The 25958-nt window shown below is 37.0% G+C and overlaps 2 protein-coding genes across 2 annotated transcripts; one reads left to right on the plus strand and one right to left on the minus strand.

Annotated features, from left to right (window-relative positions):
• Positions 1 to 767: 767 nt before the first annotated feature.
• LOC139135391 (ATP-binding cassette sub-family D member 2-like) lies at positions 768 to 14008 on the minus strand. Its single transcript, XM_070702756.1, has 10 exons — positions 12967 to 14008; positions 9410 to 9587; positions 7848 to 7966; positions 7164 to 7332; positions 6641 to 6738; positions 6067 to 6212; positions 5621 to 5766; positions 5099 to 5183; positions 4580 to 4705; positions 768 to 4336 (listed from the first exon to the last, which is right to left on the minus strand). The coding sequence occupies exons 1-10, from the start codon at positions 13903 to 13905 to the stop codon at positions 4099 to 4101; spliced, it is 2244 nt and encodes a 747-aa protein (XP_070558857.1). The 5' UTR covers positions 13906 to 14008; the 3' UTR covers positions 768 to 4098.
• Positions 14009 to 15758: 1750 nt separating this feature from the next.
• LOC139135393 (uncharacterized) lies at positions 15759 to 25762 on the plus strand. The gene is made up of 11 exons (XM_070702767.1): positions 15759 to 15900; positions 16272 to 16413; positions 16625 to 16805; positions 17264 to 17362; positions 17833 to 18032; positions 18157 to 18280; positions 18627 to 19293; positions 23780 to 23882; positions 24489 to 24549; positions 25278 to 25347; positions 25607 to 25762. Exons 2-11 carry the CDS (start codon positions 16361 to 16363, stop codon positions 25720 to 25722), a joined length of 1674 nt encoding a protein of 557 aa, XP_070558868.1. The 5' UTR covers positions 15759 to 15900; positions 16272 to 16360; the 3' UTR covers positions 25723 to 25762.
• The last annotated feature ends 196 nt before the right edge of the window (positions 25763 to 25958 follow it).

The raw sequence follows: 25958 nt of genomic DNA on the forward strand, positions 1-25958 counted from the left end.
CAACTGACACATCCTATAAAGCATCAGTCGCTTAACGGGACACTTTGGATACAAACGTGTCCTTACTTATTTTTACGACATGGCCATTGTATAGCTATAGAGTCGTTACAGTCATATAAATTCACCGGGTCACGAGGATCATTGATTTGACACCTTGAAAGACGTGACAATGGCAGAAACTAACTTAAGATCGGCATAAACACCTTTTATAATCCGGGGCTCGAATAAAACTTCACAATGGTTTAACTTAAGAATTTTCCATCGGTGATTTAAACCACCCAGCCCGAGGCCCCAATTATCAGACTGCCTTACAGCTAATATGCTTGTGAGGTGTCAAGACTTTGTTTACAAACTTATTAAAAAATTTCACCATGATACAATTCACGAAGAAAGATAGGTCATCTGAGTCTGCCAATTGCTTGTGAAGTAGGTAGACGTATATCAAGAGTTGCATTAAAAATCCCGTAAAAGTTATTGAGTACACGAACGTTGCTGCCGTTTTGACCTATAGAGGGCGTGTGTCATATTGTACGGATCCCTCTGCCCACGGCTCAGACAGAATTTCAGAAAAACACAAAATACTACAAGAGGGAGGAAACTTGTTCGTTTTTGAACATGCAATAGTGCACAGGTTGCAAATTTTTTGAGAACCTAACGTAATCTGCATACAGGTACCTGCTTTTACTGCAAGCATGACACTTAAATCTTGCTCACATACACACACAAGGGACTTTAATATCATGATAATTATAACACCATATAAACACTTTGATTGCAAACAACATACTTTATTACATGCAAAAAACATAACTCTAGAAGTAAACCTTGTCAGAGTACACTTCTGTTTGTGTGATACAATCCTTTAATAAAGATCAAAGTGAATAAAAGATCAACTCTTTGCCACAATAAGTACAGTCAAACAAACCTTTATAGAATTTACAATGGTAAATAAACACTGCCATTCTTTGCCATATTTGTAGCATGATAGAACAATTAATGCAGCAATTCTGAAAAGTCAAAAACAGTTTTCTTATATAATTGAGAACATTCAAAGTCTAGCAGAAATATCAACATCTAAAAGTGCATTGTTGATGCAGATTGCTCGATAAAAAAACAACAATTTGTCCAGAATTGCATTGTTCAGGGCTGGTATTCTCTGAAATGAAATTGCACCGACAATAAATCACTCATAAAATATAGTCACCTTATCGAATAAAACCTACAACAAAAACCAGTAAAAATTTTAAGAAAATATGATTACATTGCACAGGAAAAGATAAAATGGTTCATAATAGGCTAAACTTAATTTTCAAATTCAACAGATAGCAGTACATGCAGTATCATGTAATGGGATCATTTCAGATATGTACAGCAGTGCACGTACTGAAATGTGTGAGTGTGAGCATTTGACGGTGTTATCAACCAAATACTGAATAACCATGCATGACAACAAGTGACATGCATTATGGGTAAAGTCCCTTACACGATTCGGAAGGTTTCTGAAAAGTTACAGGAAATGTTTCATGAGGTATATCTGTGAAGATCAGAGCTAAGGTAGAAAGCACTTCAGATATTTGAACTCACAAATTTAGAAAGTGGATTAAATATTAGTTTACACCATATTGTTTTTTGTGAACATCACAAAATTCAGTTCTTACCCCTAAAGTCAATTTTACATAATGGGCAATGTGTCGCCCAAATCCTTACATTTGCATGTTGGATTATGACACAGACAGGTTCAGATTTTCCTTGAGTAAAGTTGACCAAAACTTCAAAACTTTCTCCCTTTCAAGGTATGTATTTACCTTAGTCCATTGTTTTCCTTTGAAAGTTGTACCAAGTTAGTCAATTTGCTAAGAGATACAGCTGATAAAGCACCTGCCACTTGAAATGAAATTGCTACATTGGTAGGCTTTAGCTTACTGTTTACTACATGCGCCTGCATGAATATGACATTATTGGTTGTCGTGAAAGGCTGATGAAACTTATCTCTCCTGAAAGGTAAAACCTGTCCCACTTCAGTGTCATGCTTCACTCTTTGTAAAAGAAATGCACTCAAACCTATAGTATTTCTATATAGTACCATAGTATATCGAATCGTAAAAAGAAAGAGAAGAAGAGGACTGAATGGTTTACAGGGAAAAAAAGTCTGAAGTAACAAATATGAATATTTGTATCTGTATGAAAACTGTTGAAACATAGACATTTATCGAAGACTATAAAAAGATACCAACTTGAGTCCCACCAACAAAACATGAAAGTGAACGAGGCATGAATGTGAAATTCCATATAAGTGTCACCAAAAAAATTTGTGAGAACAGAATTCATTGAATGATACTCATGAAAATGTATACATTGAACACCAACATTCATGGGTGTTAGCTAGTTTGACTATTTCAGCCATCACTGAATCGAGAATGTTTACTGATTCTTTGTTGCAGCTATAGTAGGATTGCTGACAACTCATATAAGATGAATTCATTTGGTAAATAGTGTGCATAGAAAAGCAAATCAGTAATTTGTTGTGGTAAACAATCCTTAAAAACTTTATAAAGAAGAAGCCATTCGTTTACTGTCAAGCCATGTCTTACTGATGCTTTACAAAGTTTGAACAGAAATTTCTTCCCTCAGAAATTCTACGTCAGTTTTGAAAATGCAGCGTATCATTGAGAAGACATACTGATAACACCACAGGTACAACAAGAACAGTGTGACATTGAACAATCTCCGACTCTATCTGAATCACTGCAGCTTTGGGCAAGTCATATGTCCTGTGTAAAGCCATTGGTATTTTAGGCAAGTATTGGACCCTGTCTTCATTAGCCATGCAGTTTTGCATGCAAGTACTGAACATTGTAATCTGTACTTTGTTAGTGCTGTGTAGTTCCATTGGCAGAATTAGTAAAAAGGTCAAGGTTTTTAAATTGGGTTGGAACATTCTTTATCAGTGGCAGGCAGGACCAGCTGGAGAAATCTGGATAGGAATCATGTTTTGAAATGTTGTCAGAAAAAATCCACTAAACTGCCCTAGATCTCACTGGCATGACATTCATTTGTTTGTATTTTGTACCATAACACATATGACATAACAACTACATGTGCACAACAACCTGTGACATCACACACACACACATCAAAATGGTGAATATTGGTAATTTAAATACTTGTTTTTCAGTTCATAAATGCAGGAGGAAAATTAATCGATCTCAGTACAGGTAGTAGAAACTGTCTATGATCTTGGTTTCAATTATAGCTATAAAACCTGTCTGGTTTATCGTACAGACGGCACCTACTCAATGTGAAATGTTCAGATCAACAATCTCCATTACAGACAAGCACATAATTTTCATGATGATAAAATACGAAATCACAAAACAATAAAATGTTAAAATTCTCGGCATTATAATTCTTAAAGAGTAGCATAACTATAGTGAGAGATCATCATATTTTAGGTCAATGTAAATGAATTTACACAGTGTGAAATACAAGATGAATTACAACTGGAGAGGTATTCCTTTTTAACTTTTCTAATACCATTATTAGTTTTGCATATTATTATACAATGGATGTTTTGCCTTTTTTGTTATTTATTGAAAGAACTAAGTCTGGCTAGATTCAAGATTGCTAGATGCAGAGAGTAGCTTGCATCACGGTCCCTCCGCAAAAACATCAGTAAGCTAAGGAGCTATTTAGATTGGGTTGGGATACTAGCATGCATGGCTAGCGCTCTCCCAGGTAAACATTTGTAGTTTGTATCCAAAGGTTTGAGTCAACAAATCCTCCCTCATGCCCTGAGTTTTAATTGACATTTTCCGATACTGAAATTTAAAACTACAACTTTAAAGTTTGAGCTCAACATGCAAATAATTTGAAATACCTGGTTACCAGACAGTTTTATATAAATGAAAAAAGTTTCTTTTCTTAATGCTTGATCATAACAATAAATTTGTTAACCATTTTCAATCTATTGAATTAAATCACAATTTTTTCATAGAATGTGTAATTTAGGTGTCAGTAGATATCTAACTTGAATTTTCTTGAAAGGTAAAACACATTCTGAATGGTGTCCTCACTTACTTCCCAAGTGACCGGCAAGAATCAATTAACATTGGCGTCCCATTGAAGGTTCCCGCTGGACGCACTGGACTTCAGTACAGAGTCCTCGCCCAGGACCTTGCAAAGTTCGTTCAACCTCTGTTGCATGGCCGGTATACCAGCCAGCTGGACTTCAAGCTTTTGTTTCTCTTCATTGAGCGAGAGCCTGGCCCTGGTGTCCAGCTCTTCCATCCGCCATCCACCCTCCCCATCAAACTGAAGCAGGTGGGTGTGGTATTTCCTGCATGGTGAGAAGGAACAAAATTTGAGAATTTCAAAATTCTCAACAGAGCCTGATATGATGATTAACTTATTGGGTTAAAGTTCAAACTGGCATTGTTTCTTTGTAACAGGTTTTATACATCCTATTTTGACACTAACAGTCAACATTTGACCCAAAACTATAGGTAGATTGCAAGAAATAGAGAAAAAAAATAATGGTTTCAAGATTTGTGACTTCAACCGCTCAATGAAGTACTCTTACCATAGAGAAGGTCTGTGGGTGATGGTCAGTAACAGAATGCCGGCATCTTTGGCTGCTTGGAATATACTGCCCTCAACGTCAATACTGACTGCACTGGTACACTCATCCAGGAGAGCAAACTTCGGTCTGTGAACGAAGGACTAACTAGTAATTTTCTGATCTTGTCAATCATGCACACTGTGACCCAACACTGTGCGGCAAAAATCTGAAAAAAGCGCTACATTAACAAACTCTATCAACAATAACAATACCAGCGAGGTAAAACATCTATGTACACAACAGGCAATTACAGAGAAAGGATGGGGCAATTCTTGTATCTCTGCATAAAATATACACTGTAGAATATATTTCAAGGAAATGTTGAATCATAAAATACCAGCCAATTTCTTCAAGAACACATTCAATTGCCCAGTACTTGCAAGGTTGGATTAAACTAGATGACACTGATGTTCCATTGACTGTCAAGGACAAGATTTGTGATGATGAAAGAGACAAGATTTCATATTGATATCTGCTTACTTGTGATAGAATATCCTGGCCATTCCCATTCTCTGTTTCTCGCCACCAGAGAGGACATCTTTCCAATCTCGTATAGCATCCCAACCTGTGAACAAAGAGAATGCATCAGTTCAAGACTCATATTGGTGTCGTATTTTGGTGTGTCCACCCTTGTTTACAATAGTAAAGTTGCAACCGTACTATACAGTGTTCTCCCTAGAGCAGTTAAATCATAATGGCTACTACTCTTAAATTTAGATAAAGCAATAGATATTCATTAACATAACACTTAAGTATATTGTTATGCAAATAAGTTGCTTTGCAATCAAAAATTCTTGGGAAGAACACTGTGTATACGAGAGTGCAGAAGTAAGACAGTGGACACGACAATTATTAAAAATAAAGTGGCAACTTAGACCCCTATGTATACAAACCAAGACAAAGGATATAGCAACATTACAAATTTTTGAAAAGAGTAAGCAACTGTAATTAATCTATTGAAATTAACTCCTGTATTTAAATCGTGACCACGGTCCAACTCACCTCCCTCTCTGACTACAATTTGTTGAAGGTAGACAATATTCAGTATTTCCTCTAGCTGTTGATCAGAGTATCCCTTCCTGTACATATCAGCCACAGTGTCCGGATAGATCACTTGGTCTCGCAGTGAACCAATCGACATGTAAGGTCTGTAAACATGAAGGTAATGTATGCAGTTTGAATAATATTGTCTATGTACACCTGGGCAAAACATGTCATTGGTTAGCCTATAAGATAGTACATTATGGTAGAACAGACAAATTCAAAAAGAAATATTGGAGTGGCAATTGCTTTCTCATGGAAAACAAATTCATCGGGACATACGTTATCGGGACACATGTACATATTCTGTCTTAACTTTGGTAGTTTGTAAATTATTCTATGAAAAATCTAACATGATACTTCTTCACACATATTTAAACAGAAACTCTGCAACAAGCAAGTCTCACCTCTGTGGTATATAGAACATGTGTTTTAGAGCTGGCTTGATAAGCTTGCCTTTGTAGACTGGCCACAGACCACCCAGAATTCTGAACAGTGAACTCTTGCCACATCCATTGGGTCCTGCTATCAACAGATGCATGTCCCCTGTCACCTATATCATACATGCACAGACAAAATGGGGAAAAAAGTGATAAGCGGTTATCCTTTCTCTGTTGGTCTTTTGAAATGTAGAAAATTGCACCAGAATCCTGATGTTTTGACAGTTTATGCATGGCACTATGGTGACCTACCAGAAAGATTTGTCTTTCTTTCTCTCTCTCCCCCATGGTAAACACCTGTAACTGGCATGACATGCAAAGATGCATATTCGTGTGTTATATTGCAATATATCTCTACATCTCTATCATATTCACATACACACACACATTAAAGGTAACTTTCTAAAATCACAATGATAGAGATAGCTACGTCAAACTAACTCTAAGCAAGTGCTGACTTTATTGTCATCTTTTCGATTGAAGTGAAGAATTTCAACAATGGAAAAGTTGGTTGTCAAATAGTTTGTATCTGAGTACTTACATTCAAACTCAGACTGGACGTGATGACATCACCATTGGGAGTGATGATTGGCACGTCATCCAGGGATATCGTTGCAGTCTCTACTTCTGTAACTTCACCTGGAAAAGTGACAAAACATGTGTATATGTTGAAATTACTTTTATTGCGATTGTCTGGTCCACAGTCTGTCAATGTAGAACTTAATGACAAATGTTCACATCCTACGATCAAACTGCTTGCAATAAAAAAACGTGACACTGAAGATGTATCCAACCTAAAATGTTTATGGTTGCAAAGATTCTCATAATATATTATTAAATGAATAAAATTGCAAAATAGGTTTCAAAAGGTAAAGCTGATACTGAAAATAATGTGCTCGGCTCAGCACAGCATCTTCTCAGGGATATTGGCATATTCCATACAGAAAACTTTGGATAACCTATTGCACTGAAACTTCAATTAAAGTGTTTGATATGTCTGTGATATTATACGGGTACCTGTACATATCTGTTACTAGTGAAAAGCTGGAATGAATATCCCTTACCATTGATTTCCAATGGACCTTCAATCCTTTCCTTGGATTTCAATGCTGTCTTGGGTTTGGCTACGTCTCCAGCTGTAACCATTGTCTTGGAATATCTGCCTTCGCTGACGTCATTGAAGACTTTTATCATGTCATGTACTCTAGATGTGTAGCCTACCAGTTCCATGATCTGTCGGTGACATTCAAACAAAGCAATAAGCTGACGTTGTGATAGTCTCTCCAAATGGACGAAAACATCTTCAAAACAATTCCCTTTCATATTGTAGAATTTTTTTGAGGTGTTGCAAAGTGCAGCAAAAGTTTGTGAGTATAGCCAGGGTTTTCCATTCCAAATCTCTCTTCCTTGAAATCACAAAAGAATTAATGAAACTCTGAAAGTCTGAAAATAGTTCCTGATGCGTGCCTTTTTTTTTCAAATATTGAAGTCAAGCACTTACGGTAATAGACAAAATTGAAGCATTTTCACTAGTACATGAAACAACCTACAAAATGTCTAATTAATACCAGATAATTTACAATGCTTATAACAAATCTCGTTGTACGTGATGTCTGTCTACATAAACCTTGCGTAATCTCAAAAATCTCAATGTGACAGGACACTGCATTGTCGTGATTTTTGAACACCTTGATGGTGTAGGAATGGAAGCATGACAACAAACAATGCAAGTATCACTTGGCACTCACTTCCTTGTAAGATGACATGATTCTCTCGATGGCATCGGCACTTGAGATCAGTAGGTTCCTGGCCGTAGTGAAGGCTTCAGTTCTTTCACTGACAGTCTCAGCTTCACTGAGAGGTTCATCTGTGTACAAAATTCAAAAGACAACATACATTGTAAGCATCCCTTCAACAAACTGAAATTTCAAATCCATATCAAAGCTGAATGTTACTTACTGTTGATGCAGAAGGCACCCAAATATACATCTTTTTTCCGATGTTATAAATATAGTTTATCACACAAGTTCAATGTTCCAAAACAGGATGTTTTGTTTGGAAGATTTAATACATGTAACAAGGAGGAAATTAATTTTTGACTTTAAGTTTGACTGATAATTTATTTCATATCAAAGTCTGGTTAAATTGTAATATTATCCTTTTCATCTCTCTTTAAATTTCTTATTTTGCATTAGGATTCCTGTTTTGTAATCACACTTACATTTCTCATTCTGAAATTGAACAGTATTGTAGTTTTCATAGCAATCTTATGTATTATGGTAGTACAAGGTTGTGATTTTTAATGTAAATCTTTCATCCTATTGTTTCCATTACTTTTCTAATTTTAGAGACACTGAAGTTTTATTATATTATACAGTATCCCATTGATCACTTGATAAACAAACAAATCTATGATTGGTAATAATTGAAACTCTACCAGATACATGAAAGCTGTACTAGTCAGAGTTGATCCAGCCTTTTAAAAAATAAATGTAGAGTTTCACCATGTTATTGATTATTGAGAGTATAATCTGTCTACCAGCTATTAACCCTGTTCAGATCGACCACTTTGCGTTGGTGTAGCACCGGTGCTAGGCCGGGGCCGACGTAAAATACCAATGTGGACACGCTGCGTCGGCCTTGGGCCGACACAGTTTGGTCCTGGTGAGAAGGGGGGTTCAGGGCCGACGCAGGGCCAACACAAAATTTGGTCGGACGTAAATCACCTGTGTGGACACGTTACGTTAGCCCTGGTCCTAGTTGACACCCTCACATGTTCATTTTGAGTAACCCATTGGCGCGTAGAATATGGCGGTTCGTGGGATTAACTGGAGCACGGAGGCGACGTAAAATGACGAGTGGTAGTCATATTTGCCCTTCTTGTGCGTAAAAACCGCCGGAAAATCATGAACAGTAGAAACAGCACGCCAGTATTCAAATCCACCATCTTGAACCTTGACAGGTCAGAGGTCACAAAGGACGGCAAATTTACGTCGGCCCAAATTCAGGTACTGTTAAGTGCGGACACGGACCAAATCTGTTCCCAAAAGGAGGATTATTTTGCGTCGGCCCAAATTTCAGTTGGGTTGCCAATGTGAACAAGGCTATTGATACAACACACGACTGCTGTGTAAATTGCATTGATTTTCAACCAAAGATCCAATATTTGTTTAAATATTGGAAGATGTTGCAGTTTGCTCTTGATATGAGTGTATGTACTCCAAAGTGCTTTTTTCATCTGCAAAAGAGCACTTTGTTTAAATGTTCATCAATTTCATTGGTATGATAGTGACTATCTTTCCATATTTACCTGTCTTGCGTCCCGTCGCTGTCACCATGGGTATTGCCACCATTAGCATACCACTAGCACTCCATACATACTTCATCAGGAACTGTTCCAGCATGATGTACCAGAGTTTCTTGCGGAATATGAGGTCCATCTGTTTGGTCAGAGATTTGTAGCTCCGCTGTAGCAAATTCAACTCTACCTGTAATGCAAGGGAGGAAATGTGTATAGATTGGTGATGTTTTTGAAATAAAAAATACATGCAAAATACAACGGAAGCAAGAAGATCAACAGTACTATGAGAAATCATGGTGATAATTTTGTTATAATTCCTGAACATGAGCATTAGCAACAGTTCAAGCATCAGAGATGAGTTTTTCTTAACCTTTGACCTCACTATCACACTCTCTGCGATCTGTGGGGATTTTGAAGCTTAGGATATTGCAGTGTATCATCAGAGCTCATATCAGTGACCATTGTCTTTGGATATCTGGACTGGAATGGTTTCAACATGCATCTGTACCAGGTCAATCTTGATAACATAGGTTATCTGGGTTGCATGGAATAAAAGATTTTAGTTCTGTTCTACCGTATATTGGTCAGTGTGTCCTGTATATCCACTCATATAATTTTGCTCTGTTTTGATGCAATTACACGTTCTTGCCTTGGAATTGAGAAGTCGTGTGATAGAATATCAACTTCCCTTCATGACATCAGCATCTGCCTTCATTTACTTGCTGCCTTTCCTCAGCTGCAGTGTTCAAGCTTAATACGGGGAAGTATTTCAAAAGTGTACCTTGCATTTGCACAAAGCCATGTTGAGGAAGTGTGCAAAACAAGGACAAAGTAGAACCAGCATAAAGGGATTGCAGTGAACAAACATGTAGGAAATTTGAGGCCCAAAGATACGTGTGTTTCTGTGAACATGCAAATATTGGGTAGGGTCAGTCCGGAACATTTTATACTTTTTAAAATTTTTACTGGCTAAGAAAAATAAATAAGAAAGAGCAAAATCTGCCAAAATGATGCTTGAGTTTTCAAACTGTGGAAAAAATATTGTTGGATAATTTTAAATAGGTTGGATCAAGTTACTGGAAACACCTTTTTCATTTGGCCTACTGCACTTTAAAAGATTTTTTCTTTCAGTGCCAAGACTCTTATGCTTGTCTATCTTTTACATTAGTCTCTTGTTTACCGACATGTGACTGATTTTGGTCTGTTTTCTGCAATGCTGTCAACTACTGAGCGTGCCTCGTGTCCTCAGATTAAATTTACGTTCCATGCTTGTACAGTCACGCGACAAACTGCTTGAATACCTGAGTTGCTGGGGAGCAGTCCTATTAACACTACATGTACATGTACCTTGGATATGTGAACTTAATATAAACACTGATTTAGGCAACGGGCAAGGATTTAACAAGCCTTTACACTCCCATTTCTTATCAATAAAATATATGGGTAAAATAGGACCATGAAAGTATTTCAAGGAGGAGTGATAATAGAGTCTAAATGCTAACAGGAGTTTATGACACTGCCCTACATCAGTACATGCATGTTTATACATGTAAGAATATGCTTAGTAAGCAGATTTGTTGGTGATACATAATTCATGACTTCAATGCATGCTATCTCTACTAATGCATCTTTCACAGGAAAAGACCATACTGAAACTTTCAAGACCTTTCATTTTGTTGTATATTAGAAACTTTACATAATTCTAATAGGTGGACACTGCCACTTCACTTGAAACAAAATAATAACATAAGTCTGTCTGCCCATATGAACTTACTCAAAAAAATAAGTTTGTCAGTTTTAAGCTTTTTAGGTTCCCTATCACAATGTATGCCACAATCCAACAAATAAATTAGGAAATGGTTAAAAGGTACCATCTTTTTAATTTTCATTTGAGACATGTTTATAATAACAGGAAACCAAATTGAGTCTCTTGATGGAAGCAGGTGAATTTGGATTGGATAAATCATTTGGAAATGTGTTCCTTGTATATTGAAAAAATCTGAAACTTAAAAGTAGCATACTGGAACTCAGTTACTATGAAGCACTTCCTGTATTTTTGTCTAATTGAAATTTTGCATTTCTTGGTGATGATGATGAGGAATGTGACCTTGTGAAATTTATGATGAAAGTCGACAAGACTGATGAAGACTTACTGTGGATAGTTTTATTCAGCTTTGGAACTATTTGAAGTTGTCGCATAAGTCTCACTTCTATTGTCTATAGTTTAAGCAGTAATTTTTTTAAGTGGGGTGGGGGTTGACCTCAGTTGAATTTTATTGAACTTCACTGCTGAATGAAAGCCCTGCAAATTACACATATTTTGTAATACCCACTCTTTCCCACTTACTTGTGTACTAATAAAAGCTACCCTTTATCAATGATAATATCATAAGCTATATTTCCCTTCAAACTGTGAAGAAAAAGTAACAAATTAGTAAATCAACACTTCACACTATTGAAGTTTCCTTTTTGGCGAGTGGAGGGGTGTGGATCTAAGCAAACTTATTTTGTTTGTTGAAGTTTATGCAACAATCTGTGACAGCCGCTTGATGATACCATTGCAAAATCATTCTGACTATCAAATAACAACTTCTGTATATCAATGAAAGACAGGTGTGATTGAAGAACAGTGATATGCTAGATTTCTCAAACATTTGAACTTTCCTTATGCAAAATACATTTCATGTTTCTTTGAATCAATTTTTGTATATTTCCTGATCAGTTGCCATGAACATAATCCCTCCTTCACTGTACTCTGCAGTCAGAACAACTCCACAGAAGTAACTTTATTATTGTATTGTGTATCTTTGATATATGATATAATATCTACTTTTCAACAGTTCATCACTTTATTGCACACGCTATGAAAGTACACCATTTTAAAGCAAACCTTGATATACTTTCCACGAACTCAACATTTAAAATTATATCAGCAGGTGGCAGTAGAACAAAATCATTGACCTAGACAGACTGGAATTTGGGACCCCGATTAGACTATGGATATGCTTGACGGTTGAGCTGGCCAATGGTTGCACACATGCAAGATTCCATAATAGTGCCATTAAAGAGATCTTTGAGCTTTGATCATTGACCGGGGTCCAACAGGGCAGAACAGTCAGAGTGACCTTTGAACTTGGTCACCATTCACATTCAGCCAGCTCAGATAGCTCCTGTAACATTATGTATCATCTCAGACTCCCAAGGAACTATGCTCAGACCATGGATGTAAAAAGAGTCTTATTTTTACATTCATGCTCAGACCCACCTGAGGTATAATTTAAGCTATCATCCTTGCAAAAAAATACATGGATGAAAAAAGAGTCTCTTTTTTACATCCATGCTCAGACCTTAACGGACTTTAACAGCCCTGTAGAAAGAGGCAATATTTCAGTTGATGAAGGTGAACATGACAAAAGTTGTACGGTAGGGCATAAAATGTAAACATGCATTATTTCGACTTTTTAGTTTTGTGTTTGTTTACAAATATACAAAATACTATAACAATTAGATATGTTTCTTCAATTTGAGACATTCACTTTTGTCTCCTTGTTACAAAATTACTGTACCTTGTGTCCTCCATAGAAGGCAATTTCCTCTGCATTCTGGATGATTCGTGAATGAACGAACCTAAGGTATCCCTTACGCTGGGCCTCTTCAGCAACTAGTCTTCCAAAGTTTGGTGACACCGCACGCAGTACAAGGGCCGTTATGTAAACGGCGGTCCCAGCGATAATGCTAGGCGCCCTGGTGTTCGCCCCACCCTCCGTGGCAAGCGATCTCAAGGTGTAGCTCATCATGATGATATCCAACACTGGTTTGGTCAGATGCGAATACAGGTGAGAAATTGACTGACAAAACATGGTGATATCCTCAGTTAAGTTCTGGTCGGCATTTTCTAACCGACCGTCCATGTTACTCACTCGGTAGTAAGTTTGGTTGTTGAAGTACATCTTGTACGAGTGATCAACTAAACGCGTGCGGAAAGCAAGGGACAATTTGCTTTCTAAGAATCGAATCATGCTGTTCACAAAGGACGCTGGTATCGCAATCAAGATCCATTTGGTAAGTATAATAACAAAACCCCGAACATCACGTTTTACTATGTTTTTGGTCAACCTGCCATCCAGTTCGGCAACGTAGATTGACAGAAACGTTCTAGCTACAAGCGTGGCAGAATGCAGTAGTAGTAGTAGGAACTCTTTGCCTAGCAGTCGAGGTATGACTATCTTAATCAACATTCGCAGTTGCTTAAAGAATTTGTAATCAATTGTCTGCGTCTTTTTTCGCCTGGGTCCATTTGGATTCCCGACAGCACCGGATTTTTCCGCGGTTTCATTGCTTGATGATGATCTTTTCGCATTCGACGGCCTCAAAAACTTCTCATGAAGGACCGGGTAATATTTCTTTACGACATATGCGGTTACCAAAGCAAATGCTGCTCCTTTCACAATTCCAGGATTGTTGCTTATCTTGTTCGCAACTTTTGACAACTTCGAGACCGACATGACAGAAAAATTCTCGTATGTCAATGATAATACTCACTAAAGTTCATCACCACTGCACTGCCATCCGCTGTACCGATCACTGGCCAGCCATTATAAATATAATGAACGAAGTGCGCATGTGTCAATACCTTTGTTTCCTGTTGACCTTTTGATGAGGTCATCGAGGTTGTCAGGTCGCTCTTTTGACAGATTTTGTCGTCTGCAACCTTCTTCCTCTCTTGCGACAGTTCTGAACAGTGGTCGACGATGGAGCAGAATGCCTAAGGTCTGGTGAGCTGTAATAACTATGAATTGGGTAGGAGGAGCTAGGTAAGAGGTTGTCATGACATTGAAAACGTGCGTATGTTTATCAAAACTTCATGTACATTCAACTTCGAGAAGCTTTTGAATTCATCCATTGGACTGCACATGAGTGAGTGAGTGAGGTTTCTCCTTGGTTCAGCATAGTCTCCGTTCAGAAACTGGAAATAAGATGAAACCTTGCAAACGCAAGCCGACTCGTATTGGAGCACTTTAACAAGATGATGTGGTGAACAACTAAAGACATTTCTTGCACATCGTAAATTTTATAGTAAAAATATGAGTCCATTCTATAATACAAAGGATACAAATCTTCCACAGTTCGCATACTTGGTGCGTGGACTGGAAGTTTCTAACTGAGTTACCAGTGAGCAATTTGAGTTGTTCTCATCCTCTCCAAAAGAACTTCGAAACACTGATCAGACGTAGGGCGGATCACTTTTACTGCCATAAAGTTACATACCACATTAATCACTGAGGCAGTCTTTATCGTTGAGAAAAGACATAAAGCATTTCCCTTTCTTTATCAGGAGTAGGATCAAGCTTCGGGATGACAAAAAAAACACAAAAGGTAAACATGCCTTGCCACAATTACAATAAGACAATAGAAATTTCTCATTTTCTTACTTATTTGCTTATTTATGCTTGTTAATCAACAGGCACTGTCAGTATCAGATAGTGCTGACACACCAATAAATATATGTAAGACTAAGAGGCATATATTCCTGATGAAATGGTAAAACAGAAGATAGATTTTTTCCACTAAATTTAAAATTCAAAATTAAGAAAAAGACTTACACAGTGTGAATTGGATAGGTACAATCAAATTGTCAGTCAGTGTACAATGTCAAGAAATATGCCCCTTTAGTGGAAAAATTCAAAATTGAAGCATCAGCATCTGTTACAAATAACACAAAAGGGTGATGTATCAGCGTCAAGGTCAGCTGGCATACCGCAAGAGATAGTTGCATCTGTAATGTAGAATTAGAAACAGCGTAGCTGCAAAGAAGAGTCAGGAAGATTATCGACATGTCCACTATTAATCATGTTGTCAGACAGAAATTTGTTTGCATTCTCCACTGTACCTCTCAGGCATTCTGGTTTGCCAAAATTGAAAATTTATAAACATATACTGTGCATGCATCCCCGTCTCTGCACTGACTGTATACATTCTGACTCTGAGGCACCAGAGAAGTTGATGTCAAGATATTATGACATCATACCATTGATTAAATCTTTACCATCTGTAAACCCTGATATAGCAGACATCCGGGAAGGTAACTTTGCAAAGTTCCTCTCTGATAAAAAAAACTGCCCTGATAATCATGCCTTGAACTGTTGCACACTGTATGTCTGGTGCACAATGTCCCTGAACTTGGCAAACCAAAATTCAGAAATTATAGTTTTTCTTGAGAGTCTATGGCCATACCTATATTTCCCATTTGGCAGACTGTATTCTTCCATTGACAGCATTTGTGAAGCTACTCTTGGGCTGATTATATGCGATCTTGTTCATAAGATTTTTTTTCTCTAATTTCTAAATCGTCAAGGAATACTTTGAGAGAAAAAGATTTTCAACAAAGGTAGAAAGGGCCAAAGCACTTGATTCACCAAATAGAAGAAAGAGGAGTATTAGTTTTGATTTGCTGTCACTACAAACTGTGATCAATTCTCATGACTCTAAGAAGAGGAAGCGTGAGTAATAAATAAGACAAAAGTTTTAGTTATGATGTTCTTGGTATTTTTTAAGTATAGAGACATATCTTTCCATGCAAGTTGTGTATATTGAACCATAGGCACTATGATTGCTACTTGCTACTTAATTGAACAAAAATAGAAAGTACCATGTACTCAAGTCGCACACAACACAACATGTACAGCTTTGCCATGTCAGCTTTGCATGAATTTCATTCCCATTGTCTGAATGTGCAACATGTCATTGATGAGTTTGCACGCCTACTAAAACAGTGCTGCCATTAGCAATGTCGATTATAGTAGTAAGTGTCTACTTAAAATTTTCATTGGTTGAATTTACTTTCTTCATAAATTTTGCTTTACAATTTCAGATGGTGAAAATTTACCCTCGAATGTTACGCGAATTAACCTTGACAAGATTAAACCAGTCTACAGAAGATATGAAGATATTGAACTGCCCATGTCACCATGCAAAGTACCATCAAAATTACTGTTATCAGATACACCAGAGAGGTAAATAGTAATACAAACTATCAAAGAGATTAATATTTCAAAGAAATAGTTTTAAAGTAAAGGAGTGTTAATATGTCAAACCTGTATGTCAATTTCATCCTGGAATCGTTTTTTATTATGAAAAAATTATAAAAAATAATTGAACTATTCAAAATAATAAAATACATTCAAATCTTTTTCACTACAAACTACTCTAATTTATTTTTTTCAGAAAGCAACGAACATGTATGCATTCTAGCAAGTCTGATAACCATTCCATATGTGTTGATAATCAGAGTCTAAAAAATCAGAGAAGAAATGCCTGCAGCTTAAATTTGTCCATGAAGCATCCTGAAAAAAGTTTCACCCAAAAGGCTATTGTTCATTGTGATGTGGAAAAGACCTGGAAAGAGGTAAGGAAGGAGCAAGCTACCAATAGTGTTCTAGCATATGAGTGTATTACATTGCGTTATGGGTTACTAACACATTCAAAATATTTTGCGTTAAAGGTATACTGTCACCTGTTCCAATTTTGCCACAGTTACCATGGAAAGAGAAAATCTAGCCAATCACAGATTTTAAGTGGGTGGCCGCTTTTTAAAAACAGCGCCCTCACATGGGTATTTTGAATGCCAAGGAACATCCTTTTGACCATATATGGGCATATTTAGATTACAGGTGACTGTATACCTTTAATGTGTAAAACACTCATATCGCATTACCAATGGCCATATCAATACTTCATTGTGAAGAGAAGTTGATTGTTGCCAAGCATAAATTTACATTTATTTGTAATTGTTGCAGTGAAATTCTGATACATAGCTACAAATTACACAAAACTTTTCATAACGTGTGTATTTTACTTGAGTAGGAGTCAACAATTCATCAACCCCAATCTCATGTACATGATGACAAGGAAAACTTCAGTTTCGTTAGTCAACAAATAAAAAGACCTCCTCCCCCATCTGAGGTGAGTAATGAACCATGCAACTACAATATTCATGTGCCATCAAGAAAGTTGTTCACTTTCGGGAATCTAGCTTTTAGGACCTATTAAATTCCTTATTTGAGGTGAATCCTCTGAAGAAGTAAATGAATTGATTTAATAATTCAGAATTTGAATAGCTCCTCTGAGACTTTTTTCAATCAAATCTTGAGCAAGCGTCCTCTGAAATATGTGAAAATTCAGAAACCTTATGAAGTTGGATTAAGCCATTATTGGACTTGCAGTAGAAAGGACATGCAACAAGAAATTTACTGGCTTCCACAATCTCATTTGCCACTTCACATAACATCGCTATAATATTTCTTGCCAAAGCGATATCATGAATGGCTCATGTAACATTCTTACATTTTGCTCTATTATATAAGGTATGTTTTTTCTTCACATTGTCAAGTGAAAAGGTATTATAGTATCTGATTATATTTTTATTTTTGTAGATTTCTTATTTGCCTTACTCTCAGCCAGCACCAAAGAGTTCTTTCCACAGTTCAGTAAACTGGAAGAGATCTCATTTGCCAATTGGATTTATGCCGAGTGAAATGCTTGAACCTGTAGAGGAAATTGAGCAAATTGAAAAGAAACCTACAATGATAGACGACCATAATTTTGAATCTTTCATGGAAGAGCAGAAACGTAGGTGAGAGAATCTGTGTCAATGTCAAAATTTCAATTTGACAGCAATATCTTTATGGAAACAGCAGTGGCCTTGACTAGACATTGCAAATTATCATTGCATTTATTTTTTTTTATTTCACTTACAGAACTAGAAGTTATAGTTTACATAGCAGGGAAAGTAGCCCTCAATCAGATTCATCAGACTTCTCTTGGTCTGACTCAGAAACTGCACAGGAGTCTATGTATACTGACACTTGGAACAAAACAAAGGTATGTATATATGAGTCAGTATCAAATGCATGAACAACTCACCGATAATTTAAAAGAAAGACCAGATGATTCCTTGTAATTGTACCGTGCTGCCAATCTAAAAATGTTTTTTCAACCGAGTTTAAGTCAATCAAAATAAAACGATTCATTGAATATCAAAGATAGTACACGTTTGTTCTCCTGATTCTTGTTATCTATGGAATACACTGCACTAAACATGAAGAAAACCTAGAGGTAATCACCATTGCTGTTATATACCAGACTGCTTATTGTTTTATAAGTTTGATAATCACCATCATTATACCATGTCTAATATTGTAACTTTCATTTTACGTGATTTAATTAGGACACATTGGAAAGGAAATTTGTTTCAAACATCAATTCAAAAGCAGAGCCAGAGAGAGCACGAGATCAAGTCAACATTGACAACCCACTGTTGATGACTACTCCAAAAAGACCTCGGCCTTCCTCTACTGATGGTAACCAATGTTCTTCACAGACTCTAGATCTGAAGTGTCTGGAGATTATGAGTGACATTCTGGATGATGATGACGATTCAAAGCAAAAGGAATTCTCATATCCTGTCTGTCATACTCCTAATGCTTCAACCATGTTGACTGAGAGCAAAATTCTTCAAGGACACAGTAAAGATGGGGAAGAAAAATATCAACACAACCTGCAAAATATGCTGCTTCACCGTGACAGTATATGGAAGAAAAGCACTTTTACAAGGGACAAAAAAGTTGAAACAACAGAAAAGACAGTTACACCACAACACAGTCGGTGGAGAGACTTTATCAAGCAGCCAAATGGTAACAACAGGGCCAACCAAAGTTGCGTATCAGGGAGTAAAGAGAATGATCCAAACATGGTGCTCAATGGCAGTCCTGAATATACAATGCAAAAGATAATGCCATCACAGCCACCACAAGGCAGTGGAAGCTTAGGTGATGCTGATGACAATGCTGAACAGCCTCCAGATTTGCAAACTACCTCAAAAATGAATGAAACCGGTATGCAAATCATCTTTATCATAGTATATGGGGTACCACAAATCACACTTGAAGTATCTTGATAAATGTAATTAATACCCGTCGCATTTTGATTGGTCAAGCTGAACCACGTGACTGACCACAAATACACAGTAATGGTTTGTTTACATGCCCGCCCGTAGGAAACGTGCAGATCTTCATTTGGCTGCAGCAGATCGGTTTCAGAGCTGTGACAGCTCAAACCAGCTTTAATGCAGATCTGCACAGAGCGTTTGGAGCTGTCATTTGTCTGCTGCAGATTCGAGTGTCTCTGGAAGACGAAATGCAGACTTGTGCAGCTCTTGGCCGATCGGTCAACAGCCGTTATGCAGCTCAAAATCGTTCGAAGTAAAACTTTGTTGACACTACAATTGTCACAGCTCTATGGCAGCTCGAAACAGTTCACTGGCAGCAAAACATGAGCCAGGGCGCCAGTCAAGGTATATATAAGGATATGCACCACCGTAGTTGAGTTTTCGTTTCTAGTAGAGTGAAGTTATAAGGACAGTCAGGTATTTAATGAGTTCAGTCCATTTTCAAATTAAAATTTGCGTGCGTCCGTTTTGCGATCTCGGCTCAGAAAATTGATCGAGTACGCGTGTACGTGTACATGTAGTCTATCAGCGTAATCCTATGGGCACACATATAAAAACGCCGGGAAAGCCCTGTGCATCAATGAGAAGTTGCCTTATAATTATCAACGTGTCTTCCTCAGAATCATTGTTCATTCGATGTTAAGCTGTGCTCCGTTTTACCTTTGATATTTGTAGATCCGAGCACCGCTACTTTTGCTACTCCCCACAGGTCCGAACATCAAATCATAGACCCTTGAGAAAAACGTGTACGTTGCATGTTGTTGTTGGTTAGGCTGCATCACGCATGATGACGTCATTTATCATGTGAAAAGTTGTCCGCGATTGGTCAGATTCGCTAAATGACCCAGGTCACGCAGGTCAAGTGTTAGCGGCAAGACACATCGACCGTTAATCTACACGTATTGAATTAGCTTCAGGGTTACTCTGTCATGTTTCTTTGCTAAACTTTGGATGAAATTTCGCCGAAAACGGTATCCAAACTTTGATAAAATGGTAGCAAATTGAACGAGTATACTTGACGACATATTCAACGTACCAATAGGTCTCGCCGTCAGGAGAAATGAGGTCAAACCATGGATATATTGCCTGCAATTGCAAACGGCATTGCAAACCGCATACCGATCCCAATGATACTATAGGTAAGTTACTTTGACATATCTCCTTCATATGCGTTTTTTATTTGTACAGACTTTTCTGAAGATTACATTCGGTATATCGAGGATATCTAGTTGATTCAAAGTTCAAGCCAGGCATCAGTAAAACTGCCGATTTGCGATTGTACGGTTCAAGAAGACAGTGGTGCTGCTGAATTTTTATCGTTAGTGTCAAAATAATATACACAGTCAATCAACAAATTGTCATCAATAAAATTGCCGATTTTCGATCACCATGTAATCAGTGTTTCATCTAGGCTTTTGATCTGCTTCATGAAAATGCTGTTGAAACAATATACTACGCGTAAATTTCCGTACGCTGATTTTGCATATGAAAGCCTGCCAGTTGAGAGTTACGTGTACGTTCACAAAGTTCATTGCCCTAGCCCGATACGGTTTCTGTGTCACATTATCTCTGTACGATTGAGAAAAGGAGACAAACTGAAGTTTTAATGCATTGTATGGATGTCCATAACACTCTGAAAATAATTCTGATAGCAAAATCGACACGAACAATCGGACTTTATTGTCACAGAAACGTGTTCAGTGCAGACGGCATGCAATGAAAGTCACAAGCAAACTGTGGTGTCAATGGCCCACACAATGGGTCCTGTTTTTGAATTCAGTGACAGACAAACTTATTTTTCGGGGCAAATAAACCCGTACAAGTTACAAGTTAAGTTCCCCAAAATTTTAAAAATCCCCTCGAAAATTCCAGTGGAAGGGGACCAATCCCCCCACCCTGGTGTAGTATCCTAGATGAAACACTGTGTACCGGTAATATGGTTCAGTCTTTGCCAGCCTGCAGCCTTGCTTCACTTTCTTTTTCATCGACAGGCCTTAACTGGCTTATTGATATGTTCGCTAATGTAAATTCTCACTGGATTTTAAAAGCTACGTGAACCTTTTGTCTGCATTTAAGCACTGTAAATCATATATTTTCACATTTCAGTAACTTGTGTTTCTCATTCTTCTATCATTTCAGAGTTCATCTGTGACTGGTATTAAGGCTTCACGTTGAAGGAAAACTTCACAGTTTTACACTATAAAAGTATCAAAACGCGAGCGATTAAATTTAGAGCGTAGCCCTACATGTAGCATTGTGTCGTTTCAGCATGGAAATCCCTTGGTTTGAGTGAGTAAACAGAATTTGTAAACATGTTTGCTGCGAAGTGATTTTACATAAAGTAACACTTTTATTTCCCATGGTCCATCTGGGTGAATTGTATCTATTTAAATTACACCCTCGCGATTCTTCTTTCTCATTAAATGCCAAAACAAATGTGTATTGCTTGATATATAGTTGATGTCCTTTCCATATAGAGGATCTCAATTTCATTACTACTACCGGTATTGGTTCAAAGCTTCCTATATTTATTCTATACATCAGAATAACTTTTGTTGGAATTGATAAGTACTGGAAATATTTGAATAAACTACAAGAACTTTGATCTATTTTACAATTCTGAGATTAACTCTTCACAATTTCTCAGAAGAAGTTTGATTCATCAAACAATGCTGAGGTAACATCTCACAATATCTCCAACATCAGTTGTTCATGACAGTAAACTTGGACTAGTTTGTACTAGTTTTGATATAACATTATGCTAGCTTCATAAAGGTTTTAGACTTTTTTCCTTTGTTCTATTCAGTGTAATTTTTCCCGTAACCTTTAGTAATAAATGAGTGTTTCTTCATCCTACATCAGGTGTTATCTTTTTTTACTCACATGTGAGCTAGTTCACTGGTATGGTAAGGGGCAACATCAAAAGTTCAATATAATAAATCTAACTTAATTGCTTAAGTTTGGCCTCAGACCCCCCACCCCCCCTTCTAACTTAACTGACCTAAAATTGAAAAACATTGCGGACTCATACCCTGTACTAATTCTTTCAAACAACGTACCAATGTACCACTGAATTAAATAAAAATTGAAAACCATTATAAAGTAACAAAAATACGGGTGACTGGATCGGTTTTAGCGTACAAAAAGCCTTGAAATCGTAAAATTAGCCAAAAAGGCGTTAAATCGTTTTTGACTGCACAGAAATTAATTTGGCCAAAAACCCCCCACCCCCAAACTTAAGCAATTAAGTTTTTTTTCAAACATCGATCTTTTGACGTCGCCCCTAACTTTGATGAGTGTGTCACATTTATCTAACAGGGTGACGAGGATCTCCAGCTGCTTGTGTTGTATTGTTGTGAGCCATTGAAGTGAGCATGACATGAGGTAGAAATAAATATATTTTTGTGTGTGCAAATAAAATATGACCCATAACATGCAGTATGATAATGGTGAATGAGCAATGTCCATTTTGAGCTGTTATATGTCTTCAAGTGGTCTAATATGAGCTGCTGTATGTCTGCAGGTCAAAAGTCATGGGCTGAAAGTTGTCTGCAATGAGCTGTGGCATGTCTGCAGGTCAAAAGTCATGGGCTGAAAGTTGTCTGCTATGAGCTGCTGTATGTCTGCAGGTCAAAAGTCACGGGCTGCATTTGAGCTGTCATGTGTATGTCATTGATCTGCATACCATGCCCCATGAGCTGCAATTTGCAGCTCAAAGCTAATTATATATGCACAAAATCAGACCATTTGCAGATATCTGCAAGTGATCTGCTACAGCCGAGCTGCGAAGATCTGAAACAGCCATCTGGCAGGTCTGCAGGTTTGGTAGGGGGTGAATATGAATAATAAGATAACAACTCAAAGTATCATAACTTAACAGCTCAAACGTAAATCATAATCAATCACAAAATAAAATGGAGCACTTGTAGGTCAAGTTGAGATACTTTTTTCTGAAAACATCTCCGGATTTGCCAATTTTTTACAGCGCGCGCGCGCGTGACAGTGCGTCGCGTATTGCTCAGTTTCTGGGGTCCAGTTGTCGTTCGCTCCTGAAATTTCAGAAATTTTGATGATTTTCTTGGGTTCGTTGATAATATAATGGAAATAACAGACTCCACTCTGACCATTAACGTTTATTTGTGGGCGCGGGCTCGAGGAAAGCCTTGCCCGTTAATTTTTGGCTTTCCTCTCGCCCTTGCCCACAAATAAATGTTAATGGTCAGCGCGTCGCCCGTTTTTCTATAATAACATATGGAAGTGACCTGTATCCACAATTAATTATTTGTCATTTTATGTTTATTCATTGCAATAGTAGACCTGTAAATGGCAAAAATAACTTTTGTTCAGTTTAATGTGATTTTAATTTTCCACAGTTGTCTCAGAGGATGCACTCACACATGATGGCCTTGCACATGATAAGAATCACACCAATGGAAAAATATCTGTTTACTTCCTTGATGAACCTCAACTTCAAAAGTAAGATCATCTTTAATGATAATTTTTATTTTTTTACTCAATTTATTACACATCAATGTAAAGATAATTATCCCATACATGCAATTTACATAATTCAAATGACAAATTCATTGTGTAATTTGATGCACATCCAATACTGTCTGTCATAAAAGGGCGACAAATTTGAACTTCTGCATAAATCTGTCATATTCTTGTAAATTACCAGCTGTCGTAAAATTGTAGCCTGTTCATTTGTTTTCAAATGCACATGTAAGCATTACATTTGTGAAAAGTCCATCTCAAAGTATATCTGCTGACATCAACTCAAGTGAGGCATTCATGTAACTTACTACATTCATGTTTGCTATCTCAAACAAACAGGTTGCTGTAATTAATCTGCAGTTACGTTAAACTGTAACAGATTATCTCACAATTTTCACGATCAGTCTCAGACTAAATTTGCTAGTTTTGCAGTTTTAAGTCTTCTCAGTAAATAATAAATTCATGAAATGTCAGCAAAATACTTCTTGCATAGAAGGAATCTATTTTGGTGCAAATAGAATCACTTTTGCTTTAGCTGATGTGGACTATCATGCAAACTTACAATAAATGACTTTTAATCTTCAGGAAGACTGAAGATGAACATTTAGCCATTGAAATGAAATTTGCTGAGGAAGCTATGAAAGAGGTAATTTTTCAAAATCAGTCTCTGCTTGATATGAATAACACTAAATAATTAATCTCTGTAAGAAGAATGACACATTTATCTCTCCCAATTGGATTACACAGAGAAATTGTCATAAAATAAAATTTATTATTTGTTAGTTTCATGACACCTTTCACATTGCTTGAGAACAAATTCCATGGTGATACTATTATGTTATTGTCACTGTATACCTTACAAAATATGATAGGAAATCTCATAGTGTGAATGACGTAGCATTTTTACACTCACCTGATGATTGTTTGCTGCCTTCTTTTATGTAGTACTTCAAGAACAGCTCATTGACCCCTTATTTATTTATCACATTGGCTTTTGATAACTTAGCAAAGAAGGCACAAAACAGAAAGTGGCATTTATACCCATAACACATCTGTTTAATAAAACAAGTATGATCTTGACAACTGTGAATGAAATGTCATGCCATGATGACAAAGAAGACTGCGGCCACAACATTCTTCAAAATTAGCAATTTTTTCTAAAAATAAATGTACTCCATACTTTCAAAATAAATTGTCATATGATATGTAATATACATGAAGATTAAGGCTACTATATTTCAATGTCCTGAAAATACATAATGTATGCACTAGCTATACAGATTCTCTGATGGCCCAATGTTTAATCTTTGTAGTGCCATTTATAGTTCTCTGGATGTTAATACTTACAGTACATCATTTGCACATATCCTGTAGGTGATGACTCTGGATGAGGTTATCAATGAAGCAAGTCATCCAAAGTTCTCAGTTTCGGATGCTCAATCAGGTATTGTTGACTTGAAAGATCTGTTATATTATGTTGCAGTGGTAGCATTGTCATATTGGAAATGACCTCTGGATTCTCTATTTAAGTTAATTACTGATTGCAGTTCTGTTTCAGTTTTTTGTAAAATTTATGCTTTTCAAAAAGTCTTAACTTGCATCTATCTCAAGGTTTTGAATTTTTTGTTCAGTCAAGGAATCCTGTAGCAGCCCTCGCAGGCAACACTCTCAATAACAACATGTTTTCCACCATTTCATTGTAGGCATTACGGACCTCTCCCGTCTAGGGGGTGATCTAAATTTTCATATCCCACAGCCATCTCTGGAAATGCTGTCAAGTGATGATCAGGTAAGAAATACCATCCAGATAGAGTACTGATTTTGGTTTGCTGTGAATCAGAGGAAATAAATTAAAGTGTGTCTCATATATGATACAGTACTTGGATTCAAATATACAAAATGATTTCAGTATCATCACAGGCAATTAAAATGTACACTTCTCTTGACTAAATCTATTATAGTCAATGTACTTTCAAAGAGGACATACTTTTCTCCCATGAAGCAGGAACCTCAAGCAGCCTGTAGACTGCAAAATTCAGTAAGGTTACCCTTGAA

The sequence above is a fragment of the Ptychodera flava genome, chromosome 6 (assembly GCF_041260155.1).
Source record: "Ptychodera flava strain L36383 chromosome 6, AS_Pfla_20210202, whole genome shotgun sequence".
Lineage (NCBI taxonomy): Eukaryota > Metazoa > Hemichordata > Enteropneusta > Ptychoderidae > Ptychodera > Ptychodera flava.

Bases quoted from the DNA above. Each gene is read 5' to 3' on its own strand.
- LOC139135391 (XM_070702756.1), bottom strand. From the start codon at position 13,905: ATGTCGGTCTCGAAGTTGTCAAAAGTTGCGAACAAGATAAGCAACAAT. The intron at 6,213-6,640 runs GTAAGTACTCAG...TGTATGATATAG, and splicing joins CGTCCAGTCTGAGTTTGAAT to GTGACAGGGGACATGCATCT. The intron at 4,337-4,579 runs GTAAGAGTACTT...CTCACCATGCAG, and splicing joins ACCCACAGACCTTCTCTATG to GAAATACCACACCCACCTGC.
- LOC139135393 (XM_070702767.1), top strand. From the start codon at position 16,361: ATGTCACCATGCAAAGTACCATCAAAATTACTGTTATCAGATACACCA. The intron at 16,806-17,263 runs GTAAGGAAGGAG...TTACTTGAGTAG, and splicing joins TGGAAAAGACCTGGAAAGAG to GAGTCAACAATTCATCAACC. The intron at 19,294-23,779 runs GTATGCAAATCA...AATTTTCCACAG, and splicing joins CTCAAAAATGAATGAAACCG to TTGTCTCAGAGGATGCACTC.